The sequence below is a fragment of the Rhipicephalus microplus genome, chromosome 6, assembly GCF_043290135.1.
Source record: "Rhipicephalus microplus isolate Deutch F79 chromosome 6, USDA_Rmic, whole genome shotgun sequence".
Lineage (NCBI taxonomy): Eukaryota > Metazoa > Arthropoda > Arachnida > Ixodida > Ixodidae > Rhipicephalus > Rhipicephalus microplus.
Genome location: NC_134705.1, coordinates 96,800,170 through 96,821,407, shown reverse-complemented (window position 1 = coordinate 96,821,407; position 21,238 = coordinate 96,800,170). Strand labels below are relative to the sequence as shown.

At 45.0% G+C, this 21,238-nt stretch overlaps 1 protein-coding gene across 3 annotated transcripts; it reads left to right on the top strand.

Annotated features, from left to right (window-relative positions):
• Positions 1–460: 460 nt before the first annotated feature.
• On the top strand, positions 461–20,596 carry LOC119167461 (iris). 3 transcript variants are annotated; one of them, XM_075866242.1, is made up of 2 exons: positions 461–777; positions 2,490–4,134. In XM_075866242.1, exons 1-2 carry the CDS (start codon positions 745–747, stop codon positions 3,642–3,644), a joined length of 1,188 nt encoding a protein of 395 aa, XP_075722357.1. In that variant the 5' UTR covers positions 461–744; the 3' UTR covers positions 3,645–4,134. The 3 variants fall into 3 exon arrangements, with proteins under 3 accessions (XP_075722357.1, XP_075722358.1, XP_037274833.2); XM_075866243.1 differs by lacking the exon at positions 2,490–4,134 and adding an exon at positions 19,293–20,596 and having other exon boundaries at positions 478–777; XM_037418936.2 differs by lacking the exons at positions 461–777; positions 2,490–4,134 and adding exons at positions 14,890–15,255; positions 19,293–20,596.
• The last annotated feature ends 642 nt before the right edge of the window (positions 20,597–21,238 follow it).

The following is a 21,238-nucleotide window of genomic DNA, read 5'->3' as shown; positions in this document are numbered from 1 at the left end:
ACCCGATGCTCCACCGAGGTACGCCGACGGTCACCCACTCGAATCTCGTCCACCTTATCAGGTATTTATGGGCATGCAAACCTGGGAGTTTCAGCGTCGCTCACTGCCACGACGGTGAGTGTGGATATCTTTTTTTTTTTTTTTTCAGCCGGCGCGACATAGTAGGTAATCTTCTGATGAAAACTCTAACGAGCGGACAGTTCCGAAGTAGGGCATCGTGATCTGGCTCAATTGAAGTAGATGAAACATAATCCAATTGATGCATGGGACGTTGTAAATTGTGGAAAGCGCTCAACCATACGTTTGAAAATGTCGCGTCTGGGGAAATCAGAAAGCCACTAGAGGACTTTTGGAACCATAAACGTCAAATAGCGAGAAGTTTGGGGAGTCGTTTGAGGGGAGTGCTTTCTATCCCCGAGAGATGTCGCCAGCATCTCACGGCTCGCTAAGCATGCTGCAAGCGAAAGGCAATGCCCGACGCCGGCACGCCCCGTTCGCCTCTGCCCGCCGTCGGGCTGTTTACGTTGTTGCTTGTCCGTTACTCAACTCTACTCAGTAAGACTCTCGACGTCGCTTGCAGCACTTGGCATTACCATAACCACTAGACACCGCAGTGTCAAGGAGCCTATTGGTTAACAGCGATAAAGCCGAAGGGGTAGGGCATCTTTGGTTTCGCTTACTGCGGTAGCAGTTGATTCGCGTCGTCTCTTGTACACGTCGTAAGACAGCGCCAAAATTGGCGCCATGTGGAACAGCAATGCAAGAGCGGTTGAGGCGGTAAGTGGGCTTTAGTTTTGTCTCACGCATTGGCGGCTGCTTTTTACGCCACCTAAGCAAAATGACAGAGCAGTGTTTCCGATGATTCTGCACATTTGAGAGACCTATAAGCCGACCACGGATTTTTCAGCCAGACCCGCTTATATCGTACTTTGTTGCCGTGATCTCGCTTCCCACTCACCAGTATTTTGCCCTCTGAAGAGAGCTAGAGTCGTGGTGTGTGACTTTTTTGTTCTCGTTTCTTTTCAAATGCGCACGCACTTATATGCCGACACAACGTGAAATATACCTGTCCACCTGTCACTCTGTCATCGCGATCAATCAATGCATAAAATAAATGCATTTATGCAATAAATACATAAAAGTTTCTAGGCGGGGATGAATTCGAACCCGGGTTCCCACTTTACGAAGCTGATTGCTTTAAATAATGGGATACACAGCCATACTTGCTGAATTCAATCCTCATGTTTCCCTTAAATATTATTTTCATTGTATTTACTTAGTGTTGTAGTCACTATTCGAACATTCGTTTTTCTTATGTATCATACCCCCTCATGTGATAACCAAACATTGGCCTTGAAGGAATAATAGATCACGGTTATTAATGCGTTGTACCCGCGCTGAGAATACGAAATCTTAAATATGGCACATTATATGAAAGCATCGTTTAATGTCATAGTAGAGGATATTGAAGTTCGCACGAGGGGGCCACAAGGGCGTCCCTCCCCCCTCTTCCCCACTTACTCACCTATACAGCGCAGCCCTGCTATTATCTGCTCTGCTTGACAAAATGTCTTATCTTCACGTACATAGCCTTCAAGGGGCATTCCTGTAGAACACAATATCAGCTTAGGCTTATTTACGCATTATTCTTTTGGGAAACTTCGTGACCATTAAATTTTGCCATATTAGGTCATACAAAAGTGAAAGTGGAAGCCGTTTAAATCATGTTTTCTTTTTTTTTCTTGCTTATTGTTAGTTAATAATCACCATTCTGATAGCAACTGAAGAAAACAGAAAGTGCATAGACTGTACTACTTACAAATTTCTAGTTGAAGCCACCGGTGTTGTTTTAAGCGAAACATCCACTGACGAAACATTTGGCACTCAGTTTTTAGCTGCCCTTCAGTGACTTTGGTGTTTTTTTTTTCGTTCACTGATTAGAAAAAAAAAGAAAAGCAATAAATATTATATGTACGATTCTTACCACTTTGTGGCAGAGTCGTAGTGTATTATCAGTTTAAAGTGTTAAATATAAAGGCAGAGACGTACAAATGCCATCTTCACCTGATAATTAAGAGAACTACCGTTAATGTCTGCGCAATATTTGTATGGTCCTGTCCAAAAAGTAGAATCATTCTGTTGGTGCACTTTTTCTTGTGGCAGCAATTATAGTCCACGCTGATAGCTTTGATATGTGTAGTACCACGTAGTACTAAGATAAGTAGTGTTTGGCAGCCAGCACTTTCCTACCGCGCTCATCGGCTGTTTTCCGTTAGTGTGCGCTAGCGGTCATAAACCGTCATTACGTGTAAGCTCAAAATACTGGTAACCAACAAAACCAAGCAGCCGATTTCTTGGTGAACTCTCGTAAATAACCGCGGTACTTACCTCCGAAAGCCGACATTTTGTATTTCAGTGACGTTGTCACAAACGATCATGTTTCAATCGTCACTGCTTTCCATAATGCATCGCTTCCAATGTTCCCGCAGATGGAAGCCGCAAAGGCTACAAACCCTCTCGGATACTCGATTCTACACTTCTCCGTCGACCTTTACAAGCAACTCGCTCGGAAGAGTAATCACTCTAGTGGAAACATATTCTACTCCCCCTTCAGCATCTCAGCTGCCCTCTCTATGACTCTAGCAGGGGCGCGGAACACGACCGCAAGGCAGCTTGCCGATGCCCTGCACGTTGATAGCGAGGAGATTCACGTACACTTCTCCGGCTTCTTCTCTAAGCTTCCTGAATACGCCCCAGACGTGAAACTGCACGTGGCGAACCGGATGTACTCGGAGAAGACGTTTCCGGTGCTTGACAGCTACCTCTCCGTCCTTCGAGACTGCTATGACAGTACGATCGAGTCGGTTGATTTCCGCAACAACTTCGATAACGTTCGGAGACAGGTCAACGCCTGGGTCGCGCAAGCCACGCAATCAAAGATCCAAGACCTCCTTCAACCAGGAAGCGTGGACAGTTTGACTACCCTTATTCTGGTGAATGCCATCTACTTCAAGGGTCTCTGGAAGTCGCAGTTCAACGTGAACCACACACGCCTTTCAAATTTTCACCTGGACTCGAACAGCAAGACGTTGGTGGACATGATGTACCAGAAGTCCGATTTCAACATGGCTCACAACATGGCGCTGGAGGCGACCGCTCTCGAAATACCGTACCATGGCGGCAGGACTTCAATGATCGTGCTGCTACCGGACAAAATCGATGGACTGTCCACCCTGGAGGAAGCTTTGAGTGCCGAGAAATTGGCACAAATTTTGATGGACCTGCAGAACTGTACCGAAGTCAAGCTGTACCTTCCTAAGTTTAAGTTCGAACAGGCGATATTCCTCAAGCAAACGCTCGCAGCGATGGGCATCGAAGAGCTATTCAGTCTTGCATCTGCCGATCTGACCGGCATCAGCGCCGACGGAAACTTGTGGGCCACCGAAGTTGTCCACAAGGCGTTCGTAGAAGTCAACGAGGAAGGCACAGAGGCTGCAGCGGCAACCGCCGTTGTGATGGGCTTCGGATGCAGCGCTAATATGGTCATAGAGAAAAAATTCGTCGTTGACCATCCGTTCATGTTCCTCATACGAAGCCGCGATCCCGACATCATCCTTTTCATGGGATCTGTTCGTCGACTGTAGGTAACACCTGAAGAGGCGTGACAACTCTAACAGGTGAAGCGAGAATTTTGGACCGACAGCTGGCAGGACTGCGTCGTCAAAAGGAGGACCAACGTTATAAATGAAGGTCTATAACTGTTTTATTGTGTAAGATGTAAAATAGAATTGACTGTAAGGATGTGTTTTAATGTCTTCCATCACTTCTTATGCTTTTTTTTTTTGACCCCGTGTACATGTGCTTTAGACTATGTGTCTGTCATTGTTCCTGTGACTAAACCATTTTGTATGGTATACAATTTTTCTTTCTTTTATTCTAGTGAATGGGCATGGCGTTCAAATATTTGACGGACATGCCGTTAATCTTTACTGCATTTTTGTGTAGTGCCTTGTGTTCAGAAAATGATCAGATGTTATTTCTCGTTATTTGATTCAGCTGGTGTTGCTTCTGCAACAACTCCATACAAATATTATGGGCGCCGTTTCCTGAATAAACGAATTTCTTTATAATGAACCTGTCCGTTGACAAAACTACGTGTATCACATATTTCGTTTTTGTGCGTCAGAAATTCACAGCCGTTTTGCCTGAAGGCTTAAGCTGCCTATTATTTTTTACTGTTTAATTACACAAGCGTGCAAGTTTTCAAGTGGTTGCGGAAAAATAGTATTTTTCGGTAGGGGCATGCCAAAAGTACGAATTAACAAATTTGAATTAGGTGGCTTTTAAGTATACGCCAAACAAATCGAGGCCAAAACGACAATTTCAATTTATTTGAATAAACCATGAACCTGCAGGAATTATCAGAGTTTGAATCATCGCGAGCCTTCTGTGTATGCACTTGGAAATATGCAAATGGAAATGCATGTATTTTCCAGCTTACTTTGTCTCAACAGCTTTGCCGAAAATTCGGCCTACTGGTGAACATTCGGAAGCCGCATGGTGGCTGACAGGGAAGAGATATCTTTTCTAGGCAAACAATATGCATTTCAATGAGTTTCTGGTGTGTTTCATATGTACCTTTTAGACACCAAAGGGCGTCGACAATGCATTCACTGCTCTTTTATACTTGACGTGACGTAAGGCACGTAAACAAGTCTGCCTGGCCCGAGCTATCTGCATTTTCTGGCCGTGTGAGTCACACTCATTTGTTGCAACACAAGAAAGGTGAAATTATCGAGGCTACACGTGGGATGGGAACAATATTTTACGATGTCTACACAATGACAGATGGGCGTACATGAACTGATAAGCCCGAAGTACTACTTCCCTGGATTGTTTCTATCCCTTGATAGGCGCGCCTGGTCGTGATAAGTGCAGCGGATGCAATGACAGGACGCACGCTTCAAAGACTCGGCAGGTGCATCGAGCTTTTCAGACATCGGCATTGCTTCTATCGTGCACGTTGTGTTTCGCCGTAGAGCAGTAAACCTTTGTGAAGTGCGTGCGTCTTTCTTTCAACTCATTTTTTTTTCACTTATGAAACGTTCTTTTCTTTATACTTGTTGGCATTCGGGCAAATAGAGAAAAAAGTGGGTTTGCGACGTGATACTCGGATATCTGGAAGCCAATACGGTAATCAATAGTTATTGTGTGTCATTTCAGCACCTATAACAATGATGGGCGCGCCACTACAACTACGAAGGATTCACAACGTGGCACATACCTGAAATAATTACACAATGATAGTGATGATGTTGCTGGTGCGACAAGTTTGCCCTCTATGTATTGTTGCCGCAAAAAAGGTACCAAAGTATCCACTCTGTCTCTGGTCAGCGACATATCGTTGTTAACTGCAGAAATTTAGGAGTCTTGTCGGCGAGTTTTTGAAGAAGCAGCGGAGCGTGACAGCGACGGGTTCGCTCCGCACTCAAAGTATAGTAGTTTTGTAAAATTTGTCAATTTTAAACCACTGAACTTCGTCGTGGCTTGCCCCGCTGTAGTGATCTAGTGGCTAAGATACTCGAGTACCTTAGCCGATTGGCTGTTGCCCGGCAGATCCCGGCTGTGGTAGCTGCATTTACGGTGGAGGCGAAAATGCTGTAGGCCCGCGTGCTCAGACTTCGGTGGACGAGAAAGAACCCAGGTTGTCGAATATTCCCGAGCCCTCCACTACGGTGTCTCTGATAATCATATGGAGGTTTTGGGCCGTTAAAACCCCCATATTAATCTATCAATCATCAACTTCTCACGACTTCACAATTCATTCCCATTTCATTTCAGAAAGTCAGTTTAGTTAGTATAAGATTAGTGCACAAAATTAGGTGTGTTTATGTGAAAAATGCGACCGCAGTCATAAAAGAAGTCAAGACACCTCAAACGCGCTTACTGCTGTTATGTGAATGACACCTGGAGAAGTAGAAATGTGTTTTTTGTCTTTTGTTTCGACAGAGCGGGCTCTTCGGCAACAAAGCATTCAATTTTATCGCAGTTAATGAGCAACAATGGCCTAAATAAATTACTCAGCAGTCAGGATGATGTATATTGGCGTAAGTAATCAGAAGTTTTGCCGAAGCTTAAGGGTGCCTAAGCATGAGGGCTAAAAGGACTCAAACAAGTTGGGTGCGGATTAGAAAATGAATTAATTCTACCGGCTACATTAGGCGTAATCTGCATATATCCGTATTGACCAAAATAAATAGCAGTCTTTCTCATACCTCCGCGCATGACAACGTGTATAGTTCGTGAGGTTCAGTCCCCACAATCTTATTCTATAAAACTAACTTGCATCATTCATGAAACAAAACATTGTTATGAGCATGTGTACAAAATAAGCATACAGAACTGTATAACATCAGCATAATCTGCTCAATGTTGATATCATGCTTCAATAGCCTTCATGGCATTCTGCTACCGATAACGTGCTTTTGGCGTCCTCTTTTCATTTTCGCAGATATCTGAAAAAATGGCCGCCGATTTTGCGTTCGAAGATTCTATCCTCTATTTCTCCGTTGACCTGTACGAGCAGCTGGGATCCAAAAGTTCTTCGAGCGGAAATATCTTTTATTCTCCCTTCAGCATCGCCACCACTCTTTCGATGACTCTGGCAGGGGCACGGAACAACATTTCCAAGCAGATCGCCGACGTTCTTCACGTGAACTGCCAGGAAGTCCACAAGCATTTTGCGAGCTTCATGTCCGAGCTCTCGTGGCCACACTACACGTGACCAACCGAATGTACTCGGAACAGACGTTCCCGGTCCTGGACAGCTACATTACCCTTCTTCGCGACTCGTGCGGCACCGCGCTCAAATGTGTTGACTTCAAAAACAATTACGGTAAAGTTAGGCAGCAGCTCAACGCTTGCGTCGAGCAAGCCATGCAATCGAAGATCAGAGACCTGCTTCCTCCTGGAAGCGTGGACGACTTCACGGCTTTGGTCCTCGTGAACGCCACCTACTTCAACGGTCTCGGGAAATGTCCGTTTGATCCTGAGTGCACGCACCGTTCAAATTTTCACTTCGACAAGAAGGCCAAGACAGACGTCGGCATGCATGATGTGCCGGGAAGATAATTACAAAATGAGTCGCAGCGACTAACTCGCAGTGACTGCTCTGGAGATCGCGTAGCACGGAGAACGGACTTCCATGGTTGTGTTTCTACCGGACGACGTCGACGGACTGTCTAAACTTAAGACAAGTTGACCGCCGGGAAAATCGCGAACCTCTTGAGAGACTTGAAGGAACGTTCGGATGCCAGCTAGGTTGTACCGGCAGAAGTTCAAGTTAGAGCAGACCGTAAACCTAAAGGAAACGTTGAGTGCCATGGGAATAGAAGGCTTTTTCTCTCTAGTAGCTGACCTCTCTTGTGTAAATGCGAAGGAAGGTCTCATGGTTTCCGAAGTGTTCCACAAGGCATTCGTGGAGGACAACGAGAAAGGCCACCGTAGCAACCGCCGTAGTGGTGCTGTTCATATGCGCTAAGGAGACCGAAGACTTTGTTGTGAATCGACCCTTTATGTTCCTTATTCGCAGCCAAGAGCCAGAACTCGTTCTATTCATTGGAACTGTCCGTCAATTTTAAATTGATCACGAAGAACGGCATAGTAATCATGAAAAGATACAGAAGGATAGGCTAGTTGTGGCCGTCATTGAACATTTTTGACACAGTGCTTCGACGACACAGACTAAGAGAAAAGAAAGGGCACACCACAGCACGGAATCGCAACTGAGTGTTTATCAAAAGCATACAAAAAGGAAAAAAAGACTACTTAAGCTGCTCACCACCAGGTGACCTCAGTAAAACAAATGAGAACAGCAAAAGAAACAGCAGCCATAATCGCATCTTGAAACGGCAAAAAAAAAATAATAAATCCGCAGATCCCACCTTCGTGCGTCGATTCAGCGACACACAGAAATGGCGTTTTTTTTTTTTCACTTGTAAATCCCGTGCAGATTTTTTGTTTGTTTGTTCGCTCCTTGGTGACTAATCCAAAAACTCCACTTGAATATTCGGAGTGAATCCATGCTTTTCAGTACTAGCTTCAGAGCAAGGCGTGTATCTCTCACTGCTCCACCGCCAAGTCACGGATTCCGGCAGAAATACGACGAGCAGCGTACGTCACTTCCGTTATTGTGCGTAGGCTGCGCTTTGCAAAATGGCTGCGTACGCTGCTGTGCAGGAACTTTTCTCGTTCAGCGACGAGAGCAGCTCAAGCAGCAGCTCGTACAGCTCAGACAACGAAGAATTCGAAGAGCGGGAAGTGCTGTGCGAAGCCTTCTTTCGAAAACGTTTCTCGGAGACCCACCGCGAGCATTCCACTACTGTCGGGTTCAGTGAGAAAGTTTCACGGCTACGTAAGTATGAGGAGGTAAGCATAGAACACCACTTTTCGTGATACCGCAAATACCTAACTTTATCTTTTTATTGTTTGCTTCTATGCAGTTCCGTGAAGCCTTTCGGGTCTCAAGTTGTGTCGCGGAAACCTTCATCCGTATATACGTTTGAAGGGTCGTGCTACTACCCTCGTAGTGATCGTTGTGGGTAGTGACATGACTCACAACCAGAGAGATTTCCATGTGCTTGTCCATATTTGTCAGCGCAAGACAAAAAAATGGTACCCTTGCCTTTCCGTAACCGCGTAGTCGAAATGCCCCCTATGCAGTGGTGACAAAGTTGCCATGGAAATGGAGAGAGCGGAAAAGGAAATCATTTCGGGGACCAGTTTAGTGGCGATAACGTAGATAAGTTTTAGAACGCCCCCCGCAGGGCGTTCGCCTGTTTCACGGCAAATCTGGCTTGGTGCACTCCGAGGGCTCACTCCAGGATTTCGGCGGCCGCTCTGGATCTCCCAGTAAAAAATGCCGTAAGGAAACTGAAGCCCGTATTTTGTCGTGTAAAATTCGGATGGCGACTACTAATCGTTAAAAAGTGCGGCACTCGTAATGCTCAATTACTACAAACAAATAATTGTTCCTATACCTTTGTAAGAACGATGACGGTAGTTTTAATGACAAAATTCGCCTGAAATTCAGCGATGACATTCCCCAATTATTTTGACAGGTGCAGAAAGAAAACAGTTCACTGCCACTTGAACAAAAATAATTTCTGCAGATAGAGATAGAAAGAAAAACGGAAATATTTTACTTGTAAAATATATTAACGGTTATCACATTACTTTGAAGCGCCTTCGAACAATGGCAACCAATATAAGTGAATGCGATCCCATAAAACATTTATCGAATATGTTCGATTACTTTTAGCAGAAGAATGCCCCGTCGTGGCGGTCTAGTGGCTAAGGTACTCGGCTGCTGACCCGCAGGTCGCGGGATCATATCCCAGCTGTGGCGGCTGTATTTCCTATGTAGGCGGAAATGTCGTAGGCCCATGTGCTCAGATTTGGGCGCACGTTAAAGAACACCAGGTGGTCGAAATCTCCGGAGCCCTCCACAACGGCGTCTCTCATAATCATATGGTGGTTTTGGGACGTTAAGCCCTATGGCACATATCAATCAATCAAGCAATCAACGATTAGCAGAACTGTTGCAACAAACTTTTTTCTACCATTCAGGCAGAAAAGGGTAAACTTGTTGTACATGAAATAAAATGAAGAAAATATATGCTTTTTCAAGAACTATTGGCTGACAGTACACTATGAGCACATATCTGAGTTTTCATTGTTGCAAGCTGCTTGTCTTCGGGATGCATTAACACCGTTGCGTATGTCACCATTCCCTCACACTACGAACACAGACGCTCACTGTACACAATTACTGATATGCTAACCATGTTGTCATAGTTTAATCTTCTCTGCTTGGTTTCTCTATAGGGAGGATCAATGGCGACTTACCCGCATAATTCTCAGTGCCCCATATCAAAAAAATAACCCACAATACAGCTGGAGTTTCTTATTTTTAAGACATTTCTTTTTGCAAAGATTCCCCACACTTCTTTAGGTGGGTAGTCTGAGTATTATTTTCGCGCTGTATTGCAGGAACGTCCGAGACTGGTCGCCACGCTTAAAAGCCGACACGTTTGCAAAGGACAGGCGGGGATGCGGCAACTCTACTTCGTTTATTGGTCCATAATTTATTTTAACTTAACATGGATAGATAATTCATCGTGCCAATTTCAGTTCTTCAAAGTTTGATTGTTTAATATGTGAAGTTGAACGTCGCAAAGCCACCGTATGATGAGACACACTGTAGTGGAGGACTCTGGAAATGTTGACAACCTGGGGTTCTTTAAGGTGCACCTAAATCTGAGCACACGGGCCTACAACATTTCCGCCTACGTCGGAAATGCAGCCGCCGCAGCTGGGATTCGATCCCGCGCCCTGCGGGTCAGCAGCCGAGTACCTTAGCCACTAGCCCACCGCGGTGGGGCTACTTCAAATTTTGAGGTGTTTGAATATATCGACTAAAAAAGTGCGCCTTCCGAATGGAATCTTATTAGCCCCGAAAAGTTGGAGTGGCGCCGCCTGGTGGGAGGCTTGCATGACGTCAAGGCAAGGACTCTTCGAATCCTGCTGGGGCGCGCGTATACATAACGCAAACTCGCTTCGAACGCAATTGCGCTGTCAGCGTTCACATTTTACTTCCCTCACGCTTAAAATAAATGACGGAGGCAGCATCGATGATGTTCCTGGTAAAACAATGAAAAACTAAACATTTTTTTTTTCAGTAGAATCGCCAATGGTGCCTGGGCTCCAGCGTATACACGCTTTGATGAGGTTTGTTATGGTGACACGCTGCTAACATCGAAGATGGGTTCAAATTTAGGCCACGGTAGCTGCATTCCGATGGGAGTGAACAGCAAGACAATGCATCTGCACCAGAATAAAAAAAATGCAAGGTGACCACAATTACTCTTCAGCGTGTCTCGCAATCATGTCGCGCTTCTGAAATGTGCACGACAGCATGCTTGCATTTCAGGTTGCGTTGTTCACGGGTGATTCCTCTAAAACGACGTGATTGTTTCGCTTCAACAATTCGTATCTGTATCGGACGTATCGGAGTAACTGCTGGCAGACCTTTTCTTTTTGTTTTTTCGCTCTCCCGAGTATACGGCCACGCGTTAAATTTTATTTTGTGTAGTTGGTAATACTTAATCACGTTATTTAGCTTCGTGTCTTGGGAAAGAATAATTTTGGCGCTCCCTTTCACTCTATAAAATGAAGTGGAGGTGAATTGCCAAAAATGCTACTGGTTTCAGATAGTGTCTACGTGCAGCATCCTAGCAAAGGTGCTGTCACGCAGTTAAGATACCAGTTTAGATTGCTACCTAATGAATAAATTTTTCTCACGGTTGATCCCTCCAGAACAGCATAAATCTGTATATGAACTTGGCGTGCGAGACCTATCATTGCTTCACTGAGGCAAAGGGCGTTTCATTTTTACGTGGCCCACGGAGCAGCGTGCGCCATCAAAACAGTTCATTTCGACCTTCTGGCGTTTGTTTTATGATTCATATCAGCAGTGCTCACGTGAAGCGAACATGGCCGTTTATTAAGTGGCGGTATATCGAGTTAGCTGTTCGCGTAAATCAGGGTATGCGACTGCATAATACTGACGATTGACGAGGAGAAATCTGTACATGAGATGCGAGTACGCCGACATCTCAGAGTTCCGAAAACCATTCTGTGGTTTGCAGCGTTACTCTTTTTTTTCTCACTATTAGAAGTGATTGCGTATGAAAGACAGATCCATCAAAAGTCTCCTGCATCACAAAGCGGAATTCTGTCTAATGAGCTACATTATTTGCAGAGGCAGACATATCTTGCATCGTAAATCGCAACGCTGTGAGTAAACTAGAAACGTCCCAATTTCATTTGTAATATTTGCACACAAATGTTTAATCGTGTAGTCTATGCCAAGTTCTAATGAAGTCAAACCCATTTAGCACGAATATTTTCTTAGCGTTGATATCGTCGAGTACGTGCATGGTGAAAACAACTAATGTCTCGCTGTCTGCACCTTCGTCTTTAAAGTGGATCCAGACTATCTGCAGCTTAGTTAATTTTTAACAGCAATAAGTACTTTTGCTTTGCACCTTTGGTATTCTACTACTCTAAATTAAGAAAAAAATCACCACCGCATCGCTGTAGAGTGGGTACATGACGGGCTAGAAAAGAAACGACCGTCGGCGGCGGAGCAGGAGAGTCCGTGCCGTGACGTCACTTCGCCGCGACTGCAGCGACGCCAGTGTTCGTTCTCGGGGCTAATACCGAACTTTTCCTATTAAACATACGAGGTTTGGAATATTCGCACACCCCTAATTTTTACGGCAAGGCTAATGTACACTACATTTGGATAACTTGGAATAACTGTCTCTTGAGAGATGCACAGATCATCAGTGCTCGTCGTCTTATTTATGAACTGCTGAGAGCAGCCCTATGGGAGGGCTTGGACAGGGGCACAATATAAATGTTTTCACACATAATTATTATATGGTGCTCCGAGTTCCTTTCATGTCAATTAGGGTCTGTCTGTATTTATGGAGGAATTGTAACACATCAAACAGTTTACAAATAGCCGTTCTGGTCGCATACCTTGTCGTTAAATTTACTGGCATATTATAAGTAAAGATTGCATATATCGTGCTCACATAATGTCACGCTGACATTTGCCGTTCATTTAACAGATGATAAAATTCCTGCACGCGTAGATGTTGCCGAGTCGGACATGGTTACTTTTGTAGCGATACCTGTCATGAGATCGCAAAGGGCCGATTTTGGCGGCGCCACAGTTGTCCGTGTCTGTATCAAGCGAGAACTTCTATCTAGTCATTCAAGGCTTTCAACCCATTACGAATGTCTCAGCCATAATTCGTCATCGTCGTCAGCCATCGCATCAACAAAGTGGCCAATTCAATGCATTTGGTATGAGTAATCAGGGAAGTATAGAAGAAGAAGTGTACGTGCTGCTTTGCAGCTGTAGCTGGTTTCTCGCTTCTCTTCGGGATAATTGCGTAATAGATGTTTGCCAACTCGACAAAAAATTGTGATTTATGGCGTGATGGTTGCCTTGTAAGTGCACTTGTATTAGTAGCCCGGAGATAGTTTACAATTGGCCCTATGCTCCGGCTTGCGCTGCGGCTGTGCTACGCTTTCCACGCTGGTTTGGCTTTTTTTTTAGGCAGCAACAGGTGTGTCTCATTAGTGCGACAACTTTGTGTATGTTGGTAAAGACTTTTATCTAGCCATCATAATCATTACTAGCAGGCTTACCTATATATATAAATTATATTTACACTCTCATGTACTCGCGTTTTATTCTAAAGCAGTGCCGTTCATATATCATTTCAATATTTATTTATCAGAAGCGCGAATCACTCAGGAGGTTGCATTGTCCTCCCCCGCCGACTCTTCCAGGGAAGTTGTGAATGAATATATTTAACGTTGTACTCTGTTCCAATAAAATTGAGCCTATTGGTTTGCGAGCATTCACAACTCGTATTCGAAAGTATACTATATGAAATGACACGAAGAAGAGCACTGATGACGTTAAACATTGGTGTTAAAGCAAATTACAGGCTAATGAAGTCAATAGTAAGCTAACTCACTCAGACCCGGATCGAGCCGTGAATTTGAGTCAGAGCGACTCCGGGTGAATATTAATTCGGTGAGTTTGAGTTCAAGTGAGTCGCTGGTTGAAGAAATATTTTGTGAGTGTGAGTACGAGCTAGCCCGCCTGAGGAAAAATTTGGTGAGTCTGAGTTCAAGCAGGTTCGAAGCTCGAAATATGTTTCATAAGTAAGTATTAGTGAAATCTACAAGTTTTACGAGCTATAGTAAAGATGCATACTTTGAATGGGTAGCGCATAAGACAAATACAAAAGACAGACACGAAGACACAATCGCCGAATTCAAACCCCGTTTATTCCACATGTAAGAAAACATATATAATGTATTTGTGTCTTATATGTATTAGAAGTTACGTGTAAGTCTTGAATCGAAACAAGTCAGCTTATATTCTCGGCAGGAGGAGGCCGCTGCCGCAAAAATGTTTCTCAATGTGAATTCCGCAGAACAAAGCTGTTCCGAAAATTCCTCCTTGAGTTTTCGCGAGCTACTGATATATTTTCCCAGGCCGCATACACGCCAAGTCACTTAGATGGCGAATCCATCGATTCAAAGAACCTCCATTACTCACGCCTGAATGCCAACAAGCACGTCTCAGTGCATAAGAGAAACGCGCTAGCTTTGCAATAAATTCCGCCAGCAGCTTGCGCCAGCCACACTCCGAAAACGGGCCGCGCAGTTGGACGATTGTGCTAGAACTTCGGAGGCCTTATATTAACCGCGTACGTATTATACTCCTGACTGTAGAAATTTAAGTACGCATGGGTGTGGTACACGGTCCGGTGTACCACCCCGTGGCCATGCGTCGGCCCTCCCCTGCGCCCCGTCTCGTAATCATCTCAGTGTGGTTTCAGCACTTAAAACCTCACAAATTATTCACGTTGATGTGCAATCTTTTTCGTGATGTACTACATAATATCGCATTGTCTGAGCACTTGACAAATGCACGCTTGCACGTGCCAAGATATTCTTATCTTTGTTTACATGTACTGGTCCCTCCCGCCGGACCCTGCATTACCTTGAAATAAATAAATAAATAAATAAATAAATAAATAAATAAATAAATAAATAAATAAATAAATAAATGAGTTCCAAGAGAAAATTTCATCTTTGGAGAAATTTCGTCGGGGAACAGCAATGAACGCTGAATCCGGCATGCGCAGGGAAATCTAAGGACGGAATCTAGGGACAGCTCCTGGGTACCATCGTTCCCTGAGGGGCGGTGACCCATTTCCACATATTCTCCACGCGTGTTGCAACCGGAACGCGACCGCCCGGTCTTCGCCGCCTGTCTAGACCGGCGTCGTATCGCTCTTCCGCTCTCAACAATACTTCAACAGTTTCGGCAACACTTCAACAGTTCAGTGATCGACTTGATTGCGGCCCCGTGAAAGGTTATCTGCCACATTCGTGCCGTCACATAGACGAGCCAGATAAGGGTGTGTAAAAGTCGGTGCTGTGTTCTTCCCAATCGATACGTGTCTCGCTGAGCGTTTTCGTATCATCGGAGTGCAACGTTGACAAAAGCCAGTCAACGACTTCAAGACCGCTCGTCAAAGTTGTCAAGTTTGTCGAGACGGAACACAACTGCACTGACTTCGAAGGCAGCGAGCCGAGGTGCGTGTTTGTTTTGATTACGTCTGTGTGTATTTCTGAACATCGATACGTGTTTGTTTTGATTACGTCTGTGTCTATTTTGGAATATCGATTATATTGACTGGCACGCGCTTTCGTCATATTGCTCAGTGTAACACCAAGACCACATGTGAGCCTGCAAACTCACTTGCATTAAGAACTATCGAAACGACAGAATCCGTTGCTTACGAGTCTCTAAGTAGACGCTGAGAACACCATTCAAGTATATTTTTACGGAGTTCACCAACATTTTCCAGCACCTTCCGAAAAATGTTTTTTTTTTGAATAGTGCTTTCGTAAACAACGGATTCCGCCGTTTCGATCGGTTTTCGGGGCATACTAGTTTTAGCTAGTCTTCTCGAACTATACATGCTATGAACCCTGGGGAAATACGAACCGCACTAAAGGTGTAACATTTATTTATGACGGCTGCTCTACGCCTTTGTTTATACTCGTAAAAAACACAAGAGGGCTTCAATCGTCGGATCACTGGAGTTGCTTTTTACAGTGTGCCATTGTATCAAAACGACATGTGTTATCTCGGGTATGTTTTGTACCGCCTATCAAACAGTCAACTGTCCGTTTCGAAGCCACCATATAAATTGGCCACTCAATAGGAAACATAAAACGGGTGTTCATCATCATACTGTCAAGCTTACGAAACCTTGTGGGACTTAATCAAGTTAGCGTCTGAGCAGGCTGTTTGCATACGCGTTGGCAATCTTAGTGACATTGCTGCAATGTGCTCACGGTATAGCACCTGCGGGTGGGCGGCATATGCGCTCAAGAAGTACGGTAATTCTTGTTCGAATAATAATGCCACCAGCAAGCCCCGCCGCGGTGGTCTAGTGGCTAAGATACTCGGCTGCTGACCCGCACGTCGCGGGTTCGAATTCCGGCTGCGGCGGCTGCATTTCCGATGGAGGCGGAAATGTTGTAGGCCCGTGTGCTGAGATTTGGGTGCACGTTAAAGAATTCCAGGTGGTCGAAATTTCCGGAGCCCTCCACTACGGCGTCTCTCATAATCAGTGGTTTTGGGACGTTAAACCCCACATATTATCATCAATGCCACCAGCAATTACCATTTTCGCTCTGTCAAGAAAGAGCGTGGGATACGGCGGGACGCGTGAAATTATTTCGCTGCTTTTGATACGCTGCAGCGTCTGCACACTATTCAACCACGCCTTCCTACGAAAAACGGCTCAGCTTTCAGCTCGCTTGCGTGTGTTCACGCACGCACCTGTATTCGTTTTGAAGCAAGTAGACAATGACTCACGCTGCCTTTTGTGACATCACCGGTGCCATTGTTTGGCCCACGCTCCGCTGCAGCGGAGCGCAAGTACGCGTGTAGGCTGGCTCTGGAATTCGTGTTCGTAAGACTGCGCCCAATGCTTCGCCTGACTCGGGCTCTGATTATGTCTAGGCGGGTGTCGTAGGATCGTCGTCACTTGCGGGTTTAGTAAGCTGCAGAGTGCGTGATTGGAGCTTTCACCAATAAGGTCAAGGTGTGGACTAGAAAGGTCCGCCAACAAGCCCGCCTAATTCTCTCGTACACCTGTATAAATGTCCAAGCTAATGTGACGCTCTACTTGAGAGCTGCATGCTAATGTAAACAAGAACTCGTGGGTTTGAAACGAGCTATTTTTGTGGCGCCTGAATGCTGACGTTAGTCGATATTTCTGTTATGACACCAATCACGAAAGTGGAATTACGTTGCTTTAAATCGTTCGCGAAGTTCGCGTGCACTCGTGCTAAAAGCTCGCTGGGCATGGCAGTACTTCAGTTCGCATAGAAGTTCTCAGCATACTGAGTAAGACCGGCTCCTTTAAGGGTAACGGGAAGGAGATTATTGTTTTGCGAAATCATTTCCTCGTACCTTGAGTCTGAGGAAGCAAGCGCCGCCTTTCGACATCAGACAGCAGATTCGAATGTGTTGCTCTAGAACCCCATCAGGGAGCGCTAAGCGCGCTGAAAATAAAGTATCCGAACATCGAGCGCGCTGAAAGCAAGTGAAGCTTAGCTGAAAACGAAAGCCGTGCTGAAGCCTCGTGCTTTCTGTTTCGCATCCGGTTGAAACCTCGACAACTTTTACACTTCTTCAGCGTTTTTATGGTAGTATTGCTCTCTTTATTTCGTATTTATTGTGCATTGGTTTCAGCGTCCACCCAGTGTTTTTAATTCCCGCATTCATGCACAGTGATTAACTTTTTCTGTGTGCTCAAAGAGTTCGTGTTAGCTTCATGTTGACAATCGTTCATTTACATAACCCACATAGTTTGCTTATTTGCACAGAGCAACGCTGACACGATAGCCGAGCTATATAAACCACACAGGATTATTCGGTTGAGGCGTTGTGAAAATCCGTGCGCTGTTACTACATTCGCCTGCCACCCAAGAACATATGTACGCTTTGATGCAAATATATACATGAATATGTAGAGAGTACATTAAATACGAATGCCATATAGTCTCGATGCCAAGAGGTAGTTGTTACAGGAAATACATAAGCCACCTGTGAATGAGTTGGTTTTTCAGGCAATTTTCAAGTGAAACGCAGTCTCGAAGAAAACGTTAGTCAAAAAAAAAAAAAGAATCGGCTATATCGTGATTAACTAAGGGTGACGAGTCACTATTTGGTTTCATTCACGAAGCCCATAAGTGACGTCCACATCGCTGTTTCAATGATGCCTTGAGGTGGAAGCCTTGAGTGTCATTAAACAGTCCCTCCGGCGAAACACGGCTGGCCAATGGACGAAGACAATCTACGTGAGCCACGTCACGGATGACGTCATGTCGGGACGTCGCAATGACGTGCACTGAAATTAGCAACGCGATGATGTCATGACCTGACATCGTTGCTCACTTATAGTTGGGACGATCCGGGAGCTGGCGCAACACTACTGAACTGAAAAAAAAAAACTGAGGAGGAGGGGGAGGGAAAAAAACAATGTAATCGGCTGAGAGGGTGAAGGTAATTTAAAACACAATGTATATGTATAGAGAGTTAAGCGAGTTGGTATGAATGCATTTTGAGAACAATTCAGCGCGCGCACACAATAGAAGAGGACTTAAATAAGACAGATATGCAACTTGACTGTTGCTTTATCCTGGTTGTTCTAGATATCTCGTTTGCAAATTGTCACGATATGTGCCTTTCTTTTTTTTTCTTTTTTGTTCTCACACATGAGCTCTAGAACTGGTCCAGGCTTACATATGTGTACTTCCTTTTCACAAATAGAATTAGTCGCGAATTCATGTTCGTTTGTCTTCTTTCCTTAAGTCCTCTTCTATTGTGCGCTCGCTAAGTCGTTCCCGAAAAGCGATTTAAAGCGCGTCGTTCACGCTGCCACTTGTTTGCCTTCAAGAAGTATGGCCCACTGTTGTATAAGTTAACGTATTTCCTAGTGTGCAGTAGGTTTTATTTCCAACTGTAACGTACTGTTCCGTAGCGCGTACGGGACAATACAACTGAAAAACATGGAAAGGCTTTAGACTCACTTGCTAATGTATATTTGCAAATAGTAAGAACGATTGCGCACAAAATGTGCAAGAAATAGAAGGTCAAGGTAGTCAGAAAATAGCCATGGAGCGAACCTGAAGTTTTGATCGGCGTATGGGGTCGTAAAGTAGCTGATTATGAGAAAGGTAGCCACCAAGAGAAACTTTGACCTCTACGTTATCATCTTGCATATGCACTACCTAACGCGACATGCGCACCAAAGCCACATATACTTGAGCATTTGCGATACCCGCATTGTCCTGTAGTGTGAAACTTTCCAAGCGGTTGAAAACTTTCCACTCCTATAGGATTCTCACCTAAAGCAATGCATTTTTTTTTGCATTGCATTATGATGGGAGTAGTTCAATATGACACATGTCATAGCTTAAGTTTTCGATTTTCTCACGAGCTCGATTGTTACTTGAGTGCATTGTGTTGAATTTCTTCGCATATTTGAAGCCGTGAGTATGTTATCGCTTACTCTTGTCAATCTTACAATCTGGATTCACCTTTCCTGCAGATGTCCGAGAAAACAACACCTAACCCCTTGGGAGATTCGCTGCTGCAATTCTCCCTCGACCTGTACAAACAGCTCAGCTCAAAAAGTTCCTCGTGCGAAAACATCTTCTATTCTCCCTTCAGCATCGCCGCTGCTCTTTCCATGGCCCTGGCAGGAGCGCGCAACGCCACTGCCAAGCAGATCGCCGATGTTCTTCACGTGAACAGCGAGGAAGTCCACAAGCATTTTGCCAGCTTTATGTCCAAGCTCTCCAGCTTTGCACCGGACGTGAAGCTGCACGTGGCCAACCGGATGTACTCGGAACAGACATTTCCGGTCCTGGACACCTACCTCGCCCTTCTTCGTGACTCTTACGACACCACGATTGAATCAGTCGATTTTAAGACACACTGTGAGAAGGTTAGGCAGCAGGTCAACGCCTGGGTCGAGCAAGCCACGCAATCCAAGATCAGAGACCTGCTTCCATCTGGAAGCATTGACGACATGACAACGTTGATCCTAGTTAACGCCATCTACTTCAAGGGCCTCTGGAACTCACAGTTCGACCCCAAGTCTACGCGTCGTTCCAACTTTCTGTTGGACAAGAACAACAAGAAGGAAATCGACATGATGTACCAAAAGAATGATTACAAAATGGGTCGTAGCGAAGAACTCGGTGTCACCGCATTGGAGATACCGTACCGAGGCGGAAAAACTTCCATGCTCATCCTTCTACCCAACGACGTCGAAGGACTGTCTCAAGTTGAAGACCGTCTGACCAGTCAGAAGCTTTCAGTCTTCATCGAGAACCTTCGTATTATTTCGGACGTCAAGCTGTACCTTCCGAAGTTCAAGCTAGAGCAGACGCTCGACCTCAAGGGAACGCTGACTGTCATGGGAATCGAAGACTTCTTCACGCCGAAGGCGGACCTTACCGGAATCAACGCCACTGGGAAACTGATGGCCTCGGAGGTATTCCACAAGGCATTTGTGGAGGTGAATGAGGAAGGAACCGAAGCTGCAGCGGCTACTGCCGTAACGTTGATGACATATTGCGCACGAATAGACGACACTCGATTTGTTGTCGACCACCCGTTCCTGTTCCTAATACGCAGCCACGATCCAGACGTAGTGCTGTTTATGGGGTCCGTCCGCCAGCTCTAAGCAGTGAAAGTAGAGACTGAAAGACTAGTGAAGCACATAATATGCAAAGAAGGGTCCAGTAATCTATGCTGTCTTTATATTCCCCGCTCAATGTATTCACTTGTTGTTACTATTGTGTCCTGAACTATTTAGTCGAAATAAACGAGCTATGCGGGTTTTCATATGTGGATTATTTCTGTTGGCTCCCACCCAAAAGGTCCATTCCACGGCAGACATTAATAATGCTGTGCATACTGTAACGAGGCGTCGCTGGTATATAGGCAAGGTAATCTTAGTATTTCAAGAATCTAGGTGACTTCGAGGTTAACGAAAAAGGCACGGAAGCAGTGGCGGTGACGGCCGAGATTTCGGAGGAATGCTGCCTGGTCTCTCGCAAAACACGATTCATAGTGGACACCCCTTCATGTTTCTGAAAATGGACAACAATCCAGAACTCGTGCTTCTTATGGGTTCAGTCAGTGAGCTGTAGGATGCTGACGAGTATGTCATATGCTTTTCTTGTGAGAGACATTTTGTGATAGTTCAAGTTAGCGTTTGATAGTTGTTCATAATCAATAGTTCGTGTCAATTACATTGCCGCAGGTCTCCTTTTTACGTGTCTATTCCTTGTGTGACTGTAGCTTTAGGCTGTGAACATGTGCACGTACGCTCAATAGTGCACGTACGCTCAAAATGAACATGTGCACCAGTCCAGATATGTAAAAAACTTTACTTCCCCTTTTCAATGACAATAAGCAAATAGAGAAAAAAAAATTGCCCGCAGCTTCCCTCGGGGGAACACTGAGGAGGATGCGGACCATATA

Excerpts from the sequence above, each read along its gene's own strand:
- LOC119167461 (XM_075866242.1), top strand. The coding sequence starts at position 745 with ATGTGGAACAGCAATGCAAGAGCGGTTGAGGCG. Across the intron at positions 778-2,489 it reads ATGCAAGAGCGGTTGAGGCG|ATGGAAGCCGCAAAGGCTAC; the intron begins GTAAGTGGGCTT and ends ATGTTCCCGCAG.